Source organism: Mirounga angustirostris, unplaced genomic scaffold (assembly GCF_029215605.1).
Source record: "Mirounga angustirostris isolate CCGP_5_RB_7025 unplaced genomic scaffold, mMirAng1.0.hap1 SCAF_12, whole genome shotgun sequence".
In the NCBI taxonomy this organism is placed as follows: Eukaryota; Metazoa; Chordata; class Mammalia; order Carnivora; family Phocidae; genus Mirounga; species Mirounga angustirostris.
In genome coordinates, this window is record NW_026991720.1 from 90,850,618 (window position 1) to 90,868,912 (window position 18,295).

An 18,295-nucleotide genomic window follows, 5' to 3' on the forward strand; every position below is an offset into this window, starting at 1 on the left:
CTGTCGATGGACATCTTGGCTCTTTTCATAGTTTGGCTATTGTGGACATTGCTGCTATAAACATCGGGGTGCACATACCCTTTCAAATCCCTACATTTGTATATTGGGGTAAATACCCAGTTGTGCAATTGCTGGGTCATATGGTAGCTCTATTTTCAACTTTTTGAGGAACCTCCATACTGTTTTCCAGAGTGGCTGCACCAGCTTGCATTCCCACCAACAGTGTAGGAGGGTTCCCCTTTCTCTGCATCCCCACCAACATCTGTCATTTCCTGACTTGTTAATTTTAGCCATTCTGACTGGTGTGAGGTGGTATCTCATTGAGGTTTTGATTTGGATTTCCCTGATGCCGAGTGATATTGAGCACTTTTTCATGTCTGTTGGCCATTTGGATGTTGAAAAAATGTCTGTTCATGTCTTCTGCCCATTTCTTGATTGGATCATTTGTTCTTTGACTGTTGAGTTTGATCAGTTCTTTATAGATTTTGGATACTAGCCCTTTATCTGATATGTCATTTGCAAATATCTTCTCCCATTCTGTCGGTTGTCTTTTGGTTTTGTTGACTGTCTCCTTTGCTGTGCAAAACCTTTTTATCTTGATGAAGTCCCAATAGTTCATTTTTACCCTGCTTCCCTTGCCTTTGGTGATGTTTCTAGGAACAAATTGCTTCGGCTGAGGTCAAAGAGGTTACTGCCTGTGTTCTCCTTTAGGATTTTGATGGACTCCTGTCTCACATTGAGGTCTTTCAACCATTTGGAGGCTATTTTTGTGTGTGGTGTAAGGAAATGGTCCAGTTTCATTCTTCTGCATGTGGCTGTCCAATTTTCCCAACACCATTTGTTGAAGAGACTGTCTTTTTTCCAATGGACATTCTTTCCTGCTTTAGTGAAGATTAGTTGACCATAGAGTTGAGGGTCCATTTCTGGGCTCTCTATTCTGTTCCATTGATCTATGTGTCTGTTTTTGTGCCATTACCATACTGTCTTGATGATGACAGCTTTGTAATAGAGCTGGAAGTCCAGAATTGTGATGCCACCAGCTTTGCTTTCCTTTTTCAACATTCCTCTGGCTATGCGGGGTCTTTTCTGGTTCCATACAAATTTTAGGATTATTTGCTCCATTTCTTTGAAAAAAGTGGATGGTATTTTGATAGGGATTGCATTGAATGTGTAGATTGCTCTAGGTAGCATTGACATCTTCACAATATTTGTCCTTCCAATCCATGAGCATGGAACATTTTTCCATTTCTTTGTGTCTTCCTCAATTTCTTTCATGAGTATTTTATAGTTTTCTGAGTACAGATCCTTTGTCTCTTTGGTTAGATTTATTCCTAGGTATCTTATGGTTTTGGGTGCAATTGGAAATGGGATCGACTCCTTAATTTCTCTTTCTTCTGTCTTGTTGTTGGTGTATAGGAATGCCACTGACTTCTGTGCATTGATTTTATATCCTGCCACTTTGCTGAATTCCTGTATGAGTTCTAGCAGTTTTGGGGTGGAGTCTTTGGGGTTTTCCACATAAAGTATCATATCGTCTGCAAAGAGTGAGAGTTTGACTTCTTCTTTGCCGATTTGGATGCCTTTTATTTCTTTTTGTTGTCTGATTGCTGTGGCTAGGACTTCCAAACTATGTTGAATAGGAGTGGTGATAGTGGACATCCCTGCTGCGTTCCTGACCTTAGGGGGAAAGCTCTCAGTTTTTCCCCATTGAGAATGATATTCGCTGTAGGTTTTTCATAGATGGCTTTTATGATATTGAGGTATGTACCCTCTATGCCTATACTCTGAAGAGTTTTGATCAAGAAAGGATGCTGTACTTTGTCAAAAGCTTTTTCTGCATCTATTGAGACGATCATATGATTCTTGTTCTTTCTTTTGTTAATGTATTGTATCACATTGATTGATTTGTGGATGTTGAACCAACCTTGCAGCCCAGGGATAAATCCCACTTGGTCGTGGTGAATAATCCTTTTAATGTACAGTTGGATCCTATTGGCTAGTATTTTGGTGAGAATTTTTGCATCCATGTTCATCAGGGATATTGGTCTGTAATTCTCCTTTTTGATGGGGTCTTTGTCTGGTTTTGGGATCAAGGTAATGCTGACCTCATAAAACGAGTTTGGAAGTTTTCCTTCCATTTCTATTTTTTGGAACAGTTTCAGAAGAATGGGTATTAATTCTTCTTGAAATGTTTGGTAGAATTCCCCTGGGAAGCCATCTAGCCCTGGGCTTTTGTTTGTTGGGAGATTTTTGATGACTGCTTCAATTTCCTTAGTGGTTATAGGTCTGTTCAGGTTTTCTATTTCTTCCTGGTTCAGTTTTGGTAGTGGATACATCTCTAGGAATGCATCCATTTCTTCCAGGTTATCTAATTTGCTGGCATAGAGTTGCTCATAATATGTTCTTATAATTGTTTGTATTTCTTTGGTGTTGGTTGTGATCTGTCCTCACTCATTCATGATTTTGTGGATGTGGGTCATATCTCTTCTCTTTTTGATAAGTCTGGCCAGGGGTTTATCAATCTTGTGAATTCTTTCAAAGAACCAGCTCCTAGTTTCGTTGATCTGTTCTACTGGTCTTTTAGTTTCTATTTCATTGATTTCTGCTCTGATCTTTATGATTTCTCTTCTCCTGCTGGGTTTAGGCTTTATTTGCTGTTCTTTCTCCAGCTCCTTTAGGTGGAGGGTTAGGTTGTGTACTTGAGACCTTTCTTGTTTCTTGAGAAAGGCTTGTATTGCTATATACTTTCCTCTTAGGACTGCCTTTGCTGCATCCCAAAGATTTTGAATAGTTGTGTTTTCATTTTCGTTGGTTTCCATGTATTTTTTTAATTCTTCTTTAATTTCCTGGTTGACCCATTCATTCTTCAGTAGGATGCTCTTTAGCCTCCATGTATTTGAGTTCTTTCCGACTTTCCTCTTGTGATTGAGTTCTAGTCTCAAAGCATTGTGGTCTGAAAATAGGCAGGGAATGATCCCAATCTTTTGGTACCGGTTGAGACCTGATTTATGACCTAGGATGTGATCTATTCTGGAGAATGTTCCATGGGCACTAGAGAAGAATGTGTATTCCGTTGCTTTGGGATGGAATGTTCTGAATACATCTGTGAAGTCCATTTGGTCCAGTGTGTCATTTAAAGTCTTTATTTCCTTTTTGATCTTTTGCTTAGACGATCTGTCCATTTCAGTGAGGGGGGTGTTAAAGTCCCCCACTATTATTGTATTGTTGTCGATGTGTTTCTTTGCTTTTGTTATTAATTGGCTTATATAATTGGCTGCTCCCATGTTAGGGGCATAGATATTTACAGTTGTTAGCTCTTCTTGTTGGATAGATCCTTTAAGTAGGATATAATGTCCTTCCTCATCTCTTATTACAGTCTTTGGTTTAAAATCTAATTTGTCTGATATAAGGATTGCCACCCCAGCTTTCTTTTGGTGTCCATTAGCATGGTACATGGTTTTCCACCCCCTCACTTTCAATCTGGGGGTGTCTTTGGGTCTAAAAGGAGTCTCTTGCAGACAGCATATCGATGGGTCTTGTTTTTTAATCCAGTCTGATAGCCTGTGTCTTTTGATTGGGGCATTGAGCCCATTTACATTCAGGGTAACTATTGAAAGATAGGAATTTAGTGCCATTGTATTGCCTGTAAGGTGACTGTTACTGTATATTGTCTGTGTTCCTTTCTGGTCTATGTTGCTTTTAGGCTCTCTCTTTGCTTAGAGGACCCCTTTCAAGATTTCTTGTAGGGCTGGTTTCATGTTTGCAAATTTCTTTAGTTTTTGTTTGTCCTGGAAGCTTTTTATCTCTCCTTCAATTTTCAATGACAGCCTAGCTGGATATAGTATTCTTGGCTGCATATTTTTCTCATTTAGTGCTCTGAATAGATCCTGCCAGTCCTTTCTGGCCTGCCAGGTCTCTGTGCATAGGTCTGTTGCCAATCTAATGTTTCTACCATTACAGGTTACATATCTCTTCTTCCGAGCTGCTTTCAGGATTTTCTCTTTGTGTATGAGACTCGTAAGTTTTACTATTAGATGTCGGGGTGTTGACCTATTTTTATTGATTTTGAGAGGGGTTCTCTGTGCTTCTTGGATTTTGATGCCTGTTTCTTTCCCCAAATTAGGGAAGTTCTCTGCTATAATTTGCTCCATTATACCTTCTGCCCCTCTCTCTCTTTCTTCTTCTTCTGGGATCCCAATTATTCTAATGTTGTTTCATCTTATGGTATCACTTATCTCTCGAATTCTGCCCTCGTGATCCAGTAGCTGTTTAATCTCTCTTTTTCTCAGCTTCTTTATTTTCCATCATTTCATCTTCTATATTACTGATTTTCTCTTCTGCCTCATTTATTCTAGCACTTAGCGCCCCCATTTTTGATTGCACCTCATTAATAGCCTTTTTGATTTCTACTTGGTTAGACTTTCATTCTTTTACTTCTCCAGAGAGGGTTTCTCTAATAATTTCCCTATTTTTTTCAAGCCCAGCTAGTATCTTTAAAGTGATGATTCTGAACTCTAGATCTGACATCATACTAATGTCCGTATTGAGTAGGTCCCTGGCAGTCGGTACTACCTCTTGTTCTTTTTGTTGAGGTGATTTTTTCCATCTTGTCATTTTGTGCAGAGGAGAATACATTAATGAGAGAACAAAATGCTAGCAGAGTAACCACGTCCCCAGAAAATATACTCTAAACAAATCAGAAAAGATCTGAAGCAGTGGAACAAGAAACGGAAAGAGAGAAAAAAGAAAAAGAAAAAAAAAAGAAAAAGAAAAAGAGAAAGAGAAAAACAAACAAAAACAAACAAAACAAAACAACAACAACAAAAGAAACCAGAATGTGATCAAATATGATCAGGCTGGTATATAGATCAGTGCCACACACTAGATTTGGGGTGTATTTTGGTCTTTTAGAAGAAAGTGCCTCCCAAAATTTTAAAGAAAGGAAAACTTATATATGTACAAAAATAAGGGTTGATATGATGAAGGGATGGAATATGACTGTAAAGATGGAAATTATAAAAACTTTTATAAAACAAATTGATAAGAAGTTGTTTGAAAAAAGAAAGAAGAGGATTTAAAAAAAGAAAAAAGAAAAAAAAAGGGGGAGAGGATGTGATCAGGCAGGGGAGTAGAAAACACCATATACTAGAGATTTAGGGTATATTTTAATCTGTTAGAAGAAACTATCTCAAAATTTTAAAGAGAGAACAATTTATATATATATGCCAAAAATATGGGTAACTACTATGAAGGGATAGAATATGACTCTAAAAATGAAAAATAAAAATGTTTTTTTTAAAAAAAGGGATTGATAAGATGTTGGTTGTAAAAGGGAAAAAGAAAAATTCAAAAAGAAAAAAAAAGAAAAAAAGACAGTTAAAAAAAATTAACTTTGAAAGACTCAGGAATCATGGTAAAAAAGCCATGAATTCTATGTGCAGTAGTCCCCTAGCGCTGGAGTTCTGCCGTTCTCATTGATCGGTAAACTTGGTCTTGGCCGGCTGTTCTCGCTGATCTTCTGGGGAGGGGCCTGTTGCCGTGGTTTCCAAATGTCTCTGCCGGAGGCGGAATTGCCCCGCCCTTGCCCCCTCCCGGCTAAGTAATCTGCTCGGGTTTGCTCTCTGGGGCTTTTGTTCCCTTCAAGCTTTCTGTACAGCTTTGGAGGCGGAGAGTGAACATGGCGGCCTCGCAATCTCCGCCCCGGAGGAGCCGAGAACTCGGGGCCCCGCTCCTCAGTGAGCCCCCAGAGAAAAGCCATCAGTCACTCCCGTCTCCCCGGTCTCCGGCTGCACTCTGTGCTCAACCGGCCTGTGACCGCGCGTCTCTATCTCTGGCACCCGACCCAGTCTGGAGTCTCCAAACCCAGCAGATCCCTGCGGTGCACTCCCGCGCGGCTCCTCCCGGGGGAGGAAGGTGAGTCTCCCCGGATCTGCCGCTTGTTGGGTCCCTGCTGGAGGCGCAGTGGCCTGACTGTGAGCGGAGCCAACTTCTAAAAGTGCTGATTTTGTGCTCTGCGGCTCTATCACTTGCCAGAAGCGGCCCACGGAGACCCCTCCCCGCCGTCCATCCGCCCGAATATCGTCTAGGATTCACTTCTCTGCATGTCCTATCTTCCAGAAAGTGGTCACTTTTCTGTTCAGAGAGTTGTTGCTCTTCTTTTCTTCCATCTCCTTTTGAGTTTGTAGGTGTCCAGAATGGTTTGATCCCTATCTAGCTGTATTTCTGCGACCAGATGAAATCCAAGCTTCTTACCCCTTCGCCATCTTGCTCATCCCCCCTAGTTGTACTTTGTCTTTGTCTCTTCACTTGTCTTTGAGTCTTTTTTCTGCTCCCCAAAGAAAGGTCTCTTGAAGCTCTCTCAGTTATATTGCACTGTGACTTTTACTCAAGGTTTGCTAGCATGTGGGTCAACATTCAGGAAGGAGGACATTTTCTGATATTTTTATTTAGTCTCAATTTTAACCAGATACAGTGAAACTGGGTCTTAAGCATGTGGCCTTCACAAGTATTCCTGCTTCTTTTCCAGAGGTAGAACATTTTATTTCATTTTAAAAAAAATTTTTTATTTATTTAGAGAGAGAAAGAGCATGAGCAGGGGGAGGGGCAGAGGGAGAAAGAGGAAGAATCTGAAGCAGCCTACCTGCTGAGCATGGAGCCAGACACAGGGCTGGATCCCGAGATCACGACCTGGGCAAAGTCAAGAATCCAATGCTCAACCAACCCTGAGCCACCCAGGTGCCCCCAGAGATAGAACATTTTCAATCCTTATCTCCTCCCCCAGCTTCAGGAGGTACCCACCTACTTCAGGCCATGGTTTTGATGCCCATCCTTCTGCAGATGAAAACGTATTACTTTTGGACATAAGGGAGATGTTCTGGGCAAAGTCGTGGTGATCGCCTCCTTTCTATTCCCTCATCTGCAGTGGGATTCCACCACTTCCCCTGCAGGTGAAGTCACTTTTTTCTACAGTGGTGGTGGGGTAGATTAGATCTGGGGGGGATTTATCAGTAGCTGTTTTTCCCATCCTGCAGCACCAAGGGAAGCTCTCTCTGGATTGGCCCTGATCTTCCCTTCAAGAATTTTATGGAGTTCCTGGAGAAGAAGCTTAAAAAGTGATGGGAAGTACCTCATATATTGGTCCTCCAGGGTTCACACTCTTCCACTTGTCTATATTTGGCTCTTATTGTTTCATTAAAAATCTCCTCTTTAATCTTGTGACCAGCTGAATGTGTTTGACAACATCTGTCTGAGGTGAGCATCCTGTTTCTCCCTGCAAATGCCTGTCTGTCTCCAGTTTTTGTGTAAGTCATTAACCCTGCAACCCTAGTTCTCTGATGGGTTCAAGCAAAGTATCAAATTTCAATGTGTCCTGCTTTTTTGGATGTTATTGTAAGATGGGAGCCTGCTATTTCCAGCTCTCTACATCTCTGAGCACATGCAGGTCCCTTTTCCCATTTTGTTTTTGTTTGTGTTTATTTGTTTTTCTTTAATGTAAATTATTATTTACATTAAAGAGAAGAGAAGTAAATTTCAGTTGACTTCTGCCCAAAGTCCCATTATATCCCTTTCCATTTTTTAACTGGATTTCTTTTCTCATTACTGAGTCTTGGGACTTCTCTCTGTATTCTGGACATCAGTCTTTTCTGTGATATGTTTTTGGAGAATATTTTCTTTGAATCTGTGTCTTCTCTATCCATTTTCTTGAAATTTTCTATTTTCCTTCCATTTTCAGTCTTGAGAAGAACAGAAATGTTAATTTTGAGGAAGTGCAATTTATCAAAGATTTCTTTTATGATTCTTGCTTTCTGTGTCCTATATGAGAAGTGTTTAGCTAACCCAAGGTCACAAAGATTTTCTCCTGTATTTTCATCTAGAAGTGTTATTGTTTAGTTTTTACATTTAGACCTAGAATCCATTTTTAGTTAATCTGTGTGTGTGATGTTTGGTATGGATTGTGGTTTATTATATTTTTACATACATAAACAATTGTTTCATAGCCAGTTGTAGAAAAGTCTATTCTTTGTCTTTGGATTTCGTGGCATTTTTGTTAAGAATTAGTTAACCACTTATGTGTTGCCCTATTTCTGCATTTTGTTCTTATCTATGTATCTATGTTTTCACTGATACCGTACTGTCCTGACCATTGTAGCTTAATAGTAAGTGTTTAAACTCTTCAAAATTATTTTGGCAATGCTATGTTCTTTGTCTTCCCATATAAATTTTGCAACCAGCTTACCAATTTCTATGAAGAGTTTTCTTGGGATTTTGATTGGGATTACATTGAATGGATTTATCAGTTTGGAGAATGTTTGACATCTTAACTATATTGAGTCTTCCAATCTATGAACATGGCATATCTCTAGATTTATTTAGTTCTTCTTTGACTTCTGTCAATAAAGTTTTATTGTTTTCAGCATACAAATCCTTCCCATTTTTGGTTAAATTTCACCTATAAGTATTATAGAATTTTTTTTTTATATTGTTGCTGTTGCTATTGTAAATGATACTATTTTTTAAATTTCACTTTCCATTTGTGAATTGCCAATATAATTACAATTGATTTTACATCTCACATTCTATTTTATTGTATATAGTCCTCCATTACATGCATGTGCCATCATTTATTCAACCAGTCTCACTATGTTTGGATATTTATGTCACTTCCAAAATTTTGCAGTTACACAATGAAGGTCCATGTCCATATACATTTTCACATTTTTGAAAGCTGTGCCTTTAGATTAAATTTTTAAAAGTGCTTTTATGAGGTTGAAAGGTAAGTGCATAGGAACTTTTGTTAGATATTTTCAAATTCCCCCACAAAATGATTGTATTTTACATCCTTACCATCAATATATGAATGCCTATTCCCCCCCACAGCTTCACCAATGGAATGTGTTGTCAAACTTTTAAATTCTTGCCAATCTCATGGGTGAGAAATGATACCTCAATGTAGTTTTAATTGATCTTTATCTTATAAGTGAAGTTGAGCATTTTCTTATATGTTTAAGAGCTATTTTCATATTTCTCTTCATAAGTTGGCTTTTCATGTCTTTCGCCACTTTCCTACAGGATATTTTAAATGTTTTATCTCTGTTTTTAGAAATGTATTTTTTATATTGGGGATAGTTGGCCTTTATGCGCTCTACAGATTGCACCTATTTCCTAGTGATTTGTCATCGGTCCTTTGGTTTAACTTCTGCTGCTTTTTGTCATGCGAGCTTTTTTTAAATTTCCATGTAGTACAATTTATCAATATTTTTTCCTATTGCATCTTGAGATTTAGTTATAGTTACAAACTCATTCCCTAATTTTATGTTGTATAGCAGAGGCTGGTAAATATATATATATATATATATATATATGTATATATATATAGTAGAGGGTCAGATAACAAATATTTTATTTAGACTTTTTTGCTTGAAGGTCTTTGTTGTGATTTGTCACCTCTGTCATGTAGCTCAAAAGCAGTCATAGACAGTTACGAAATGAATAGGCGTAGTTGTGTTCCAAGAGTGTCAGGAGCAGGCGTCCTATTATAAATGTCCAAAAGCCCGGTGATGGGTATTAAAGAGGGCATGTTCTGCATGGAGCACTGGGTGTTATACGCAAACAATGAATCATGGAACACTACATCAAAAACTAATGATGTAATGTATGGTGATTAACATAACATAATAAAAAAATAAATGTCCAAAAGAAAAAGGTTTATTTTGTTATTTATTTCTATTATTTTTTTTTAAAAAGGAAAGAAAATACTATGTTATGGGTTTTGTTTTATATTTTGTTATTTCTTATACTGTTTTATTGTTTGATATTATATTTTGTTGTTGTTTTATAGTTTGAAAGTCCAATCAGGCAACATGTATATACTTATTCTAGGAAGACAACACTTAAATTCAGACTCAACAGAGAATAGACGTCTCTTTGTGTCAGTACTTATTTTGTGACTAACAGTTTGTTTTCTCTTTGGCTGTAGGAACCACAGGGTAAATGCCATTTCTACTGCTTGTGTTTCAGAGGCAGGACAGTACCTGGTGCAAGGACAGACACTGAAGCCAGAAACCAGCCCTCTATCCCATTTGGTGACTCTGTGACCACAAAGTAAATAATGTCCTTATGCCATTATTTCCTCATCTGTAAAATGTGAATCATGATAGTGCCAGTGTCACAGTAATGCCACAGGATGAGAGAGATTGTATCTAAGGGATTTAGCACAGTGCCTAAGAAAAAGCAGCAGCTCTGATTAAATGGCCCCTGCAATCTTCCCTAGGCTCACAGGAGCACCCCGGGGAAAAGGGTCCTGACAGGATTTTCCACCTTACTGTGTGATCACTAATGCTCCCCTCCCTGCCTGGGAGGATCTGAGGCTTGTGCAGAAGGAAGTGTGCTGCTTGGTCTTACAGTGTGGAATGATCTGTAATTCTCACTGTAGGAGAGGGTGTGAGCTCCTGTCCACATTCTCCTCCAGTGTGTACAGAGCAAATAAATACTGAGCTTCCTCAGATGGCCTGATGAAGATGAAGAAGGATGGGATGAAGGATTTGAAAGTTATTTCATCTAAGTCTCAAGTTATTCATATTACAGTGGAAAAAAGGAATATTACATTGCAAAAATGTTGTGATGATTATATACATATGTAATATCAGCTATGTGTTTCCTGGCACTCAGTGATTTCCTCTTTGGATCTGAGCAATTAATCTCTAGACAGTTAAGAAAAAAAGAGTACATGACTAGGTTTCTGTAGGTCCTAATGTGTGAACATAATCTGAGTTTTCAGAGGTTGAGGAAGCAGTCCTGGGAAGTGGAGGCCAGCCCTGAGAACAAGTGAAGGAGCTGCTCCTGGTGCTCATGTAGGGAAGGGTTCAGGTTGACACAAACCTGAGAAGAGGATCTGTGTGGGTTGTCTTGGTGTTGCAGGATTTCTTTTCCTTTAGTGCCCACAGTTCTTGGTCATGCTGCTTTGAAGAATGAGGAGGTAAACCAGATGGAAGAAGAGTGGTGGGCAGCAAAGCAAAGTTTATTGAGAGATAGTACAAAGCTCCCCAAAAGGGAGGGGACCTGAGAGGGTTGTCCCCCTGCCCCCAGAATTTTCTAAGTCCAAGGGTTTTTATGGTCTTGGTGGGCTGTTTTAATCTGATTAACCCTCCATGCTCCTGTCACCCAATCAGGTTTTTGTCCACTCACTCATCTACATACCAGGTAGTTGTTCACGTGGGAAAGGGTGGAGGGCTCCTTCCAGGGTGGTGTAAAATCCTCTTAAGCGTGGTTTCCTCTCAAGGCGGGACTCCTTGTGCCTGCCTGCCTTTCTTTGGACTATCCCTCATTATGGGTACTTCTCATCCCATGTTTCTAGAAGGCACAGTAGTAAATACCCCCATTTCCTTTTCCTGTGAATTTATTTTAAGGTCAAAATGAGACTGGGAGCATTGTTTTTTGTTACAGAACCTAATTGAACTTGAGCACATGACATTGTTGCTAAAAATATGTCAGGGTATGTTTCAACCAGTACAAGTGGCTAGATATCTTACACAGTATTTGGACTTTTCATATATTTCTCTGAAAAATTAACATTTCAGGTTGTTCCAATTTAAACTGTCAAAAAAACTGTTATCAAAAACAGAAAATCTGGACACTTGATCTATAAAGATGCACCATTAAATAACTTCTTTGTTCTCATCAAAAGTTGAAGGGATTGAGGAGCAGCTATAAGCCCAGAGGGAGGAGAAGATGAATGCTTCCAGCAATAACATCTTGCTGAGAAGGCAGGAAAATAAGAACTTGATGATCAGATGGTTCGGGTTGGGGGAGGAGGGTGTGGCCTGACTTGGGTGGGTCACATGGTTCCCTAAGGCCCTTCTTTGCTGGCTGCAGACCAGGTAGGACACCCATGGGTGCCCAGAAGATCAAAAGAGACAGCCTTGATTGTGTATGGGTTTGGGGATGATGCAGAGAGTGCCTTAATTTTCCTTTACACACCCCATGTCCCTTCCAGTTGTTCATACAGTACCTATGAAAAGAGGCCTTTTTGTTCAGTTACTTTCACTTTGTGGATTCAGGACAGAGGGACTTGAAACATTACAGTATTTTTCAATGCTTATATCCATTACTGAGATTTCTACTGATACTGTTTGGATACCAAATTAAAGCCCAAATTTATAAACAGTAGAATACATTTAAAAACTTAATTTGGACATCACAATACAGATGCAATTTCACAAAACCCAAATTTCAATTTCATCTCTTTCACTTGTTTCAGACAATACCAGATAGACTAGGGTGTAGGATGGGTACTGGCTTGAAACCTGCCTAAACCTCGTTGCCTGTCTCATGTATATCTCAACACTTAGAAGATCTTCTAAAAGTAATTTTGGTATGGAATAGCAACCATTAATGTTACTATTTTTTGAGCATTTGCTATCTTTTAGGCACTGTACTTTATATATATTATTTCATTTTCTCCTCTTAACAGTCTTAAGATGTAAATACTATTATAGTCACTGTTGTACAGATGAGAAAAGTGCAACAGATGTTAATTCACTTATCCAGAGTCACACAGCTGGTACATGTGGGAGCCTGGATAAGTAATGGGAGCTCAGTGAAAAAATTCTGTGGAAAAGGGGAATATATAAAGATAACAATAAAAGTCTCTCATTATTATAGCACTGTAGGGCAAATACCATTTTCACTGTGGTATATTTATTTATAGTTTTTCCTCTACAGCATATACATGTACAGATAATACATAAAATTCTGTGATTAAATGCAAAAACTAAATTATATACATACATAATTTTAAATTATATATATAACAAGTGGTCATTTACATATAGACTTGTTTATACTTTTAGTTTTATTATAAACTTATGAATAAATACTTTTATAACTGAAATTTATAAATATAAATTTAACATCTTATAGTGTGTATTTTTCATAATAAATTTATACAAAATCATTTTAAAGATTTTAAAAATCAGAAAAAGTGCAAGGAAATAAAAACTGCCCATCACAGGCTTTACCACTCTTAAAACTTTTAAACTTACCTTGATTTTATAAATATATAGATTCACATATCTGAGAGCTGACCACATATGCAATACTCTGTTCTTTTATTTTTTTCAATATTTTGAAGTTAGTATTTTCAAGCTTATTCCTTGAAGTCACTATTTTCAGTAGACATCTAGTGTTCCCAACTTTGAATGCAACATTAATTAGCTTCACCATTTTCCTACAGGCAGCTGATGTGGCTTCCACCACATGGCGTTTTGCGTTACTCACAGGTGATTCTCTACCTTTAAATCCAGACTTCTCAGACTGTAAAGTGCACAAGAATCCTCTGGGAACCTTGTAAAATGAGATTGTCATTCAGTAGGACTAGTTGAGGTTTGATTTTCTGCATTTGTAACAAGCTCCTAGGTGAAGTGGATGCTGCTGATCCATGAATCAAACTTTGAGTACCAAGGACTTGGAGTACTTATCTAAATAATTCCATTTTCAAATATGCAATAATAACCCATATAAGCAGTGATGCCTCAATATATCGAGCATTAGCCTTGCTCCAAGCACTTGTAAGAGCTTTATATGTATTATTGACATTACTCTTCTCAACACCTCCTTCGGGTTAATATGTTTTCTATTTTAAAATAAAGAAAATGAATCAGAGATATGTTATGCAATTTATCCAGAGTAAGACAGCAAATATGGGGAGGTTGGATATATAATAAAGGGTCGTTGAAGAAACACTGAGAAATAGGGAAACCTAAAACAACAATAAATGTCACTCTCAGTGTATCATTCTAGAGTGGTGATTGAGAAATGTTTTCTGTAGAGGGCCAAATGGTGACATTTTCGGCTTTGTGGGTCTCTGCCACAACTACTCAACTCTGCCATTGTAGTGCAAAAGTAGCTACAGACAATTTGTAAACATATGGACAAGGTTGTGTTTCAGTAAAACTTTATTTACAAAACTGGGGGGTTGCTAGGTATGGACATAGTTTCCTGACTTCCTGTTCCATGGTAACCATTATGATAAATTGTAGTGTTTAAGTTTTGTTTTTCCTGGGAGATACAGTGTGGTAATATTATTCCACAGAAAATTATAAATATATAACTATATTAAGTATCTCTTATATGTATAGATATAGTTTATATTGTTATATGAACAATCTCATTATTAAATGTATAGATCAATAAAATATTGACTGTTATGTATACGTAATAGAAGCTTTTTGATAAAATGTACAAAATCTGTACATGTACCAAGAAGAATTAAAAACACCTATCCTTCCAGGAACGTCCACTCTTTAAACTTTAAAGAATTCCTTTGCATTTGTTCTTTTTATGTATTTGAGAGCTTACTATATATAAACCAGTTCTGTATTTGACATTTTCCATGCTAATATGTGGTGAATATGTTCAAGTTTACTCATAATTGATCAAAAAAACATGTTTTTAATGGCTCCATAATATTTTGTCACTTCAAAGCCTCATAGTTAAGGTGCCCTTTTCCCTCCTGTTCATCACTGTAGTGTTTCCCTGTTGTTGAGTGTTGAAAAGTCAGGGTGGCTCCATCTCTCTCTTTTTTTTTTTAAGATTTTATTTATTTGACAGAGAGAGACACAGCGAGAGGGAACACAAGCAGGGGGAGTGGGAGAGGGAGAAGCAGGCTTCCCGTGGAGCAGGGAGCCCAATGCAGGGCTCGATCCCAGGACTCTGGGATCATGACCTGAGCCGAAGGCAGACGCTTAACGACTGAGCCACCCAGGCGCCCCAGGGTGGCTCCATCTCTTGAGATCCATCTCCTGGTAGCCACGTTAATCAAACTCTGCACTGTTCTTTGAGTATCAAATGAAGTAATCTGTATTTAGCACAGACAATGTGAGAAGCCTAATCCCTCTTTTCATTCACTTCTTTCTGGAAAGGGTTCATGTTCTCTGACTCTATATTCCATTCAGGGGTCTTCTTACTTTGTTTCTGTAGACACCTTAGGGGATAGGTGAGGCCGTGTTGAGATTCAGGCCCTCGGGTTCCTCCTTTTGGGGACCCATCCCAGTCAGGAATCATGATGGACAGGGCGTGGGACACAAGATCCTGAGTTTGCCCCTGGGAAGGTTCTGACACTGCTGTCACAGGAGTTCATTCTGCTTCCATAGCATCTCTGCACTTGATAGCACCACCTGATTCTTAGAAGGAGAAACAATGAATGTCATGATCTCAGGAACTAGAGGTAAATGGTAGGCATGGCAATTATGTGATCAGATATCCGTGTTACTAGAGGCAACAAATTTTTGTGAAGTAAAGGTTTTTCGCCATCCTTTGAAAGTAGACTCCTAAGTGATGGGAGGGGATTTTTATATTTTCACACATTACACTGTGTGTTTCCTTATTTCTTGAAAACTCACAACCATCCAGTTACTAATCACAAAACTCAATTCTCAAGAATTATCTTTCATTTTATTAATTTGTGAGGGACATTGCCTTTCTTTTCTTTAGAGATGTAGGAAGGGTGTATTATCTTTCTTTTTAACCATCTGATCCTTATTCAGGATCTTTGGTTTCTTTGTAGAACCCTGGAGAACAAAGTCAGAGGCATATCCACCATGTTGGAGGAACCTGATGCGCTCAGGGGTCTCTTCCAATGGAACAGTGCTGGTCTTCTCCCAGCATTGATCCCTGAATGTGGAGTGAGGTGCCGCTTCTACCTCTAGGATACAGGATTTATACCTTGGTTTCTCCTATACCCCAAATACCTGATGTATACTTCAGGATTTAATGGTCACTGGATTCCTTCAGGATAGCCACAGACACTAATAAAAGACATACAATTTTTACATCTGACAGATCATTGCACCTCTGAAGAACTGTAATGGCAGTGAATAAAATCAGTAAGTATTAACAACCAGAAATATTTATGTAAAATGTATACCCCTTCCTGTCTTCATTCTGAACCATTCAAATACTAGCCTTCCTTGCCTCTACAGTGAAATAACAGAAAAATAGATTTTTCTCTGAACCATCTGCCCTGTATCTTCATAGTTTACGGGCAGCTGAATTTAGTGGGAAATGGTGTCAAATTGCTATAATTTGGACCACAAGTGCTGATATTACATGGGGCTCACGGTGTGAGCTGAAGTTACAATGTCTTCCTGCAAACTTCAGGAAATACTGCAGAGCGAGCAGGTCAGACTGGGCGCCCAGCTGTGCAGCCTCTGTGGTTGCCCATATTGAGAAGGATGGGGTGGGTCAGACCTGAAGATGGTTCTTGTGTAGCTTCTCTTGGCAACGCTGATGCTGTGGATCCTATTCCAGCTGCTACAGTAGTACATGGCCTCGTCTTCTTTCTCTAGAAAATGTATTTTCAACGTTGCAGTGGAAGTGCCAGCATTTTTGCTTGCCTCAAGTTTGTTGTTCTTCCCACCTAAAGAAACTTGAACATGGTTTGTTATGACATTTGTTAGATGTTCTATCTCCTGATCTGGTTTCTGCCGGTAGAAGTATATGGTTTCACTGTTAAAGTCCTTAGCAGACACCTTGCATAATATGTGGGCACTCTTATCTTTTTCTCTGGAAATTGATATTTCAGGTTGCTCCAACATTGCCTGCCCAAGGCCAACTGCAAGCAAAGAAGAGAAATTCCCATGAACAAATGATATGGAAAAAATTTCTTGAATCTCTCCTGTAGACTGAAGTGACTGGGGGACAGCTCACAAGCCCAGAGGCAGGAGAAGATGACTGCTTCTAGCAGTAGCATCCCGTTGGCCTGGCTGGGTCCCCAATGACAAGGTAAGAAGTGAGGTCCCTATTAGCAGGACTTGTCATGTCAGTCGCTGGCGGGCGGGTCTGGTTCAGGTTTCTCAGTAGTTCCCTGGGGTTCTTCATGATCAGCCACAGATATGAGCAGATCTGGGGCTTTCTGTGCCCCGTAAGTGCTGGGCAGATGGGGTAAGAGGGCTCCCAATCTGGAAAGAAATTCCCTGTTTGAATGTTTCCATCTGAGTTTGGCAGGATGGTTCTCACACCCACTCAGCCATTTCCCCCTGGAATCCATACTACAGAAACATTGCTCAGAAACATAAGGACAGGGCGCCTGGGTGGCTCAGTTGGTTAAGCAACTGCCTTCGGCTCAAGTCATGATCCTGGAGTCCCGGGATCGAGTCCCGCATCGGGCTCCCTGCTCGGCAGGGAGTCTGCTTCTCCCTCTGATCCTCCTCCCTCTCATGCTCTCTGTCTCTCATTCTCTCTCTCAAAATAAATAAATAAACAAAATCTTTAAAAAAAAAAAAAAAGATTGTTTAAAAAAAAAAAAAAGAAAAGAAACATAAGGACAGACCTCCTGTGTTCAGCCCCTATGTCTGTCTGTCTCTGATTTGCTGTTGATCTGAGACTCAGATAGGATACCTGACCTTTACTCTTTGTAATACAGCACAACAAAACAATAACCAGACACCGAAATATCTCACTGATGTTACTGAATATGCCATGTACACAAGCACCAGAGTATTTTGTGTTTTCTAAAGTTAATTGAGTGGTCACCAGTCATATTAGGACTCAGAGAAATCAAATTTCATTTAAAACTGGGGTGCTTCCAAGAAGGGACTAGGATGCAATTGCTGGGGATACAGGGGTCAGAGCAGTCTCTGGAAATCAGTTTCTATTCGCCCTGGGCCTTACAACTGTCTCATGAGCATGATGTCACAGGCATGATCATTTTCAAAGAAATGTTGTGTTTCATATCTAATGATAAGCTTTATAATTAATATACATCTAATATCCATTGTGGACTTGCAGTTTGTCAGGCATTGTTTTAAAACATTTTCTTGTACTATTTTATTTAATCCTCTCCACAGCCACATGTGATAGCTGTTATGATTAATCTCCACTTCACAAAAGAGGACAGTGGAAAAGAAAAGTGACTCATGCAAAGATACAGAACCAGTAAATATGAGAACACATATAAGAGTTGTTCCTTGAAGAAAATATGAGAAAAAATGAGATATAAAAATAACAATACCAGGCACCCATCATTTACCATTACTTTGAATTTTTTTTACATACTTACAAATAGAAGCAAGCTTGCTTGGAATTTTATATATACATGTACATTTTAAAGGGAGATTTGCATATTTGGCTTTCTATTTTCTTTATTTGGTTAACTTATTACTGTGAGCAATATTACAATTCTTTTAAATTATGTATGAGAATATTATTTTTAAGTGCCAGAGTTAATTAAACACCCTCCTCTACCACTTAACCCATTTAGTTAACTTTGTGTTTTGAAAATTTATCAGGTCCTTAAAAT

The 18,295-nt window shown here is 38.8% G+C and overlaps 1 protein-coding gene across 1 annotated transcript in view; it reads right to left on the minus strand.

The window, feature by feature from the left end:
- Window positions 1-16,747, minus strand: part of LOC123836016 (T-cell receptor gamma chain C region C10.5) — a 34,441-nt gene extending 17,694 nt beyond the window's left edge. Inside the window, 2 exon segments of the mRNA XM_064575614.1 lie at window positions 16,307-16,609; window positions 16,705-16,747. Of these exon segments, the coding sequence (XP_064431684.1) occupies window positions 16,307-16,609; window positions 16,705-16,747 (346 nt within the window).
- Window positions 16,748-18,295: the final 1,548 nt, after the last annotated feature.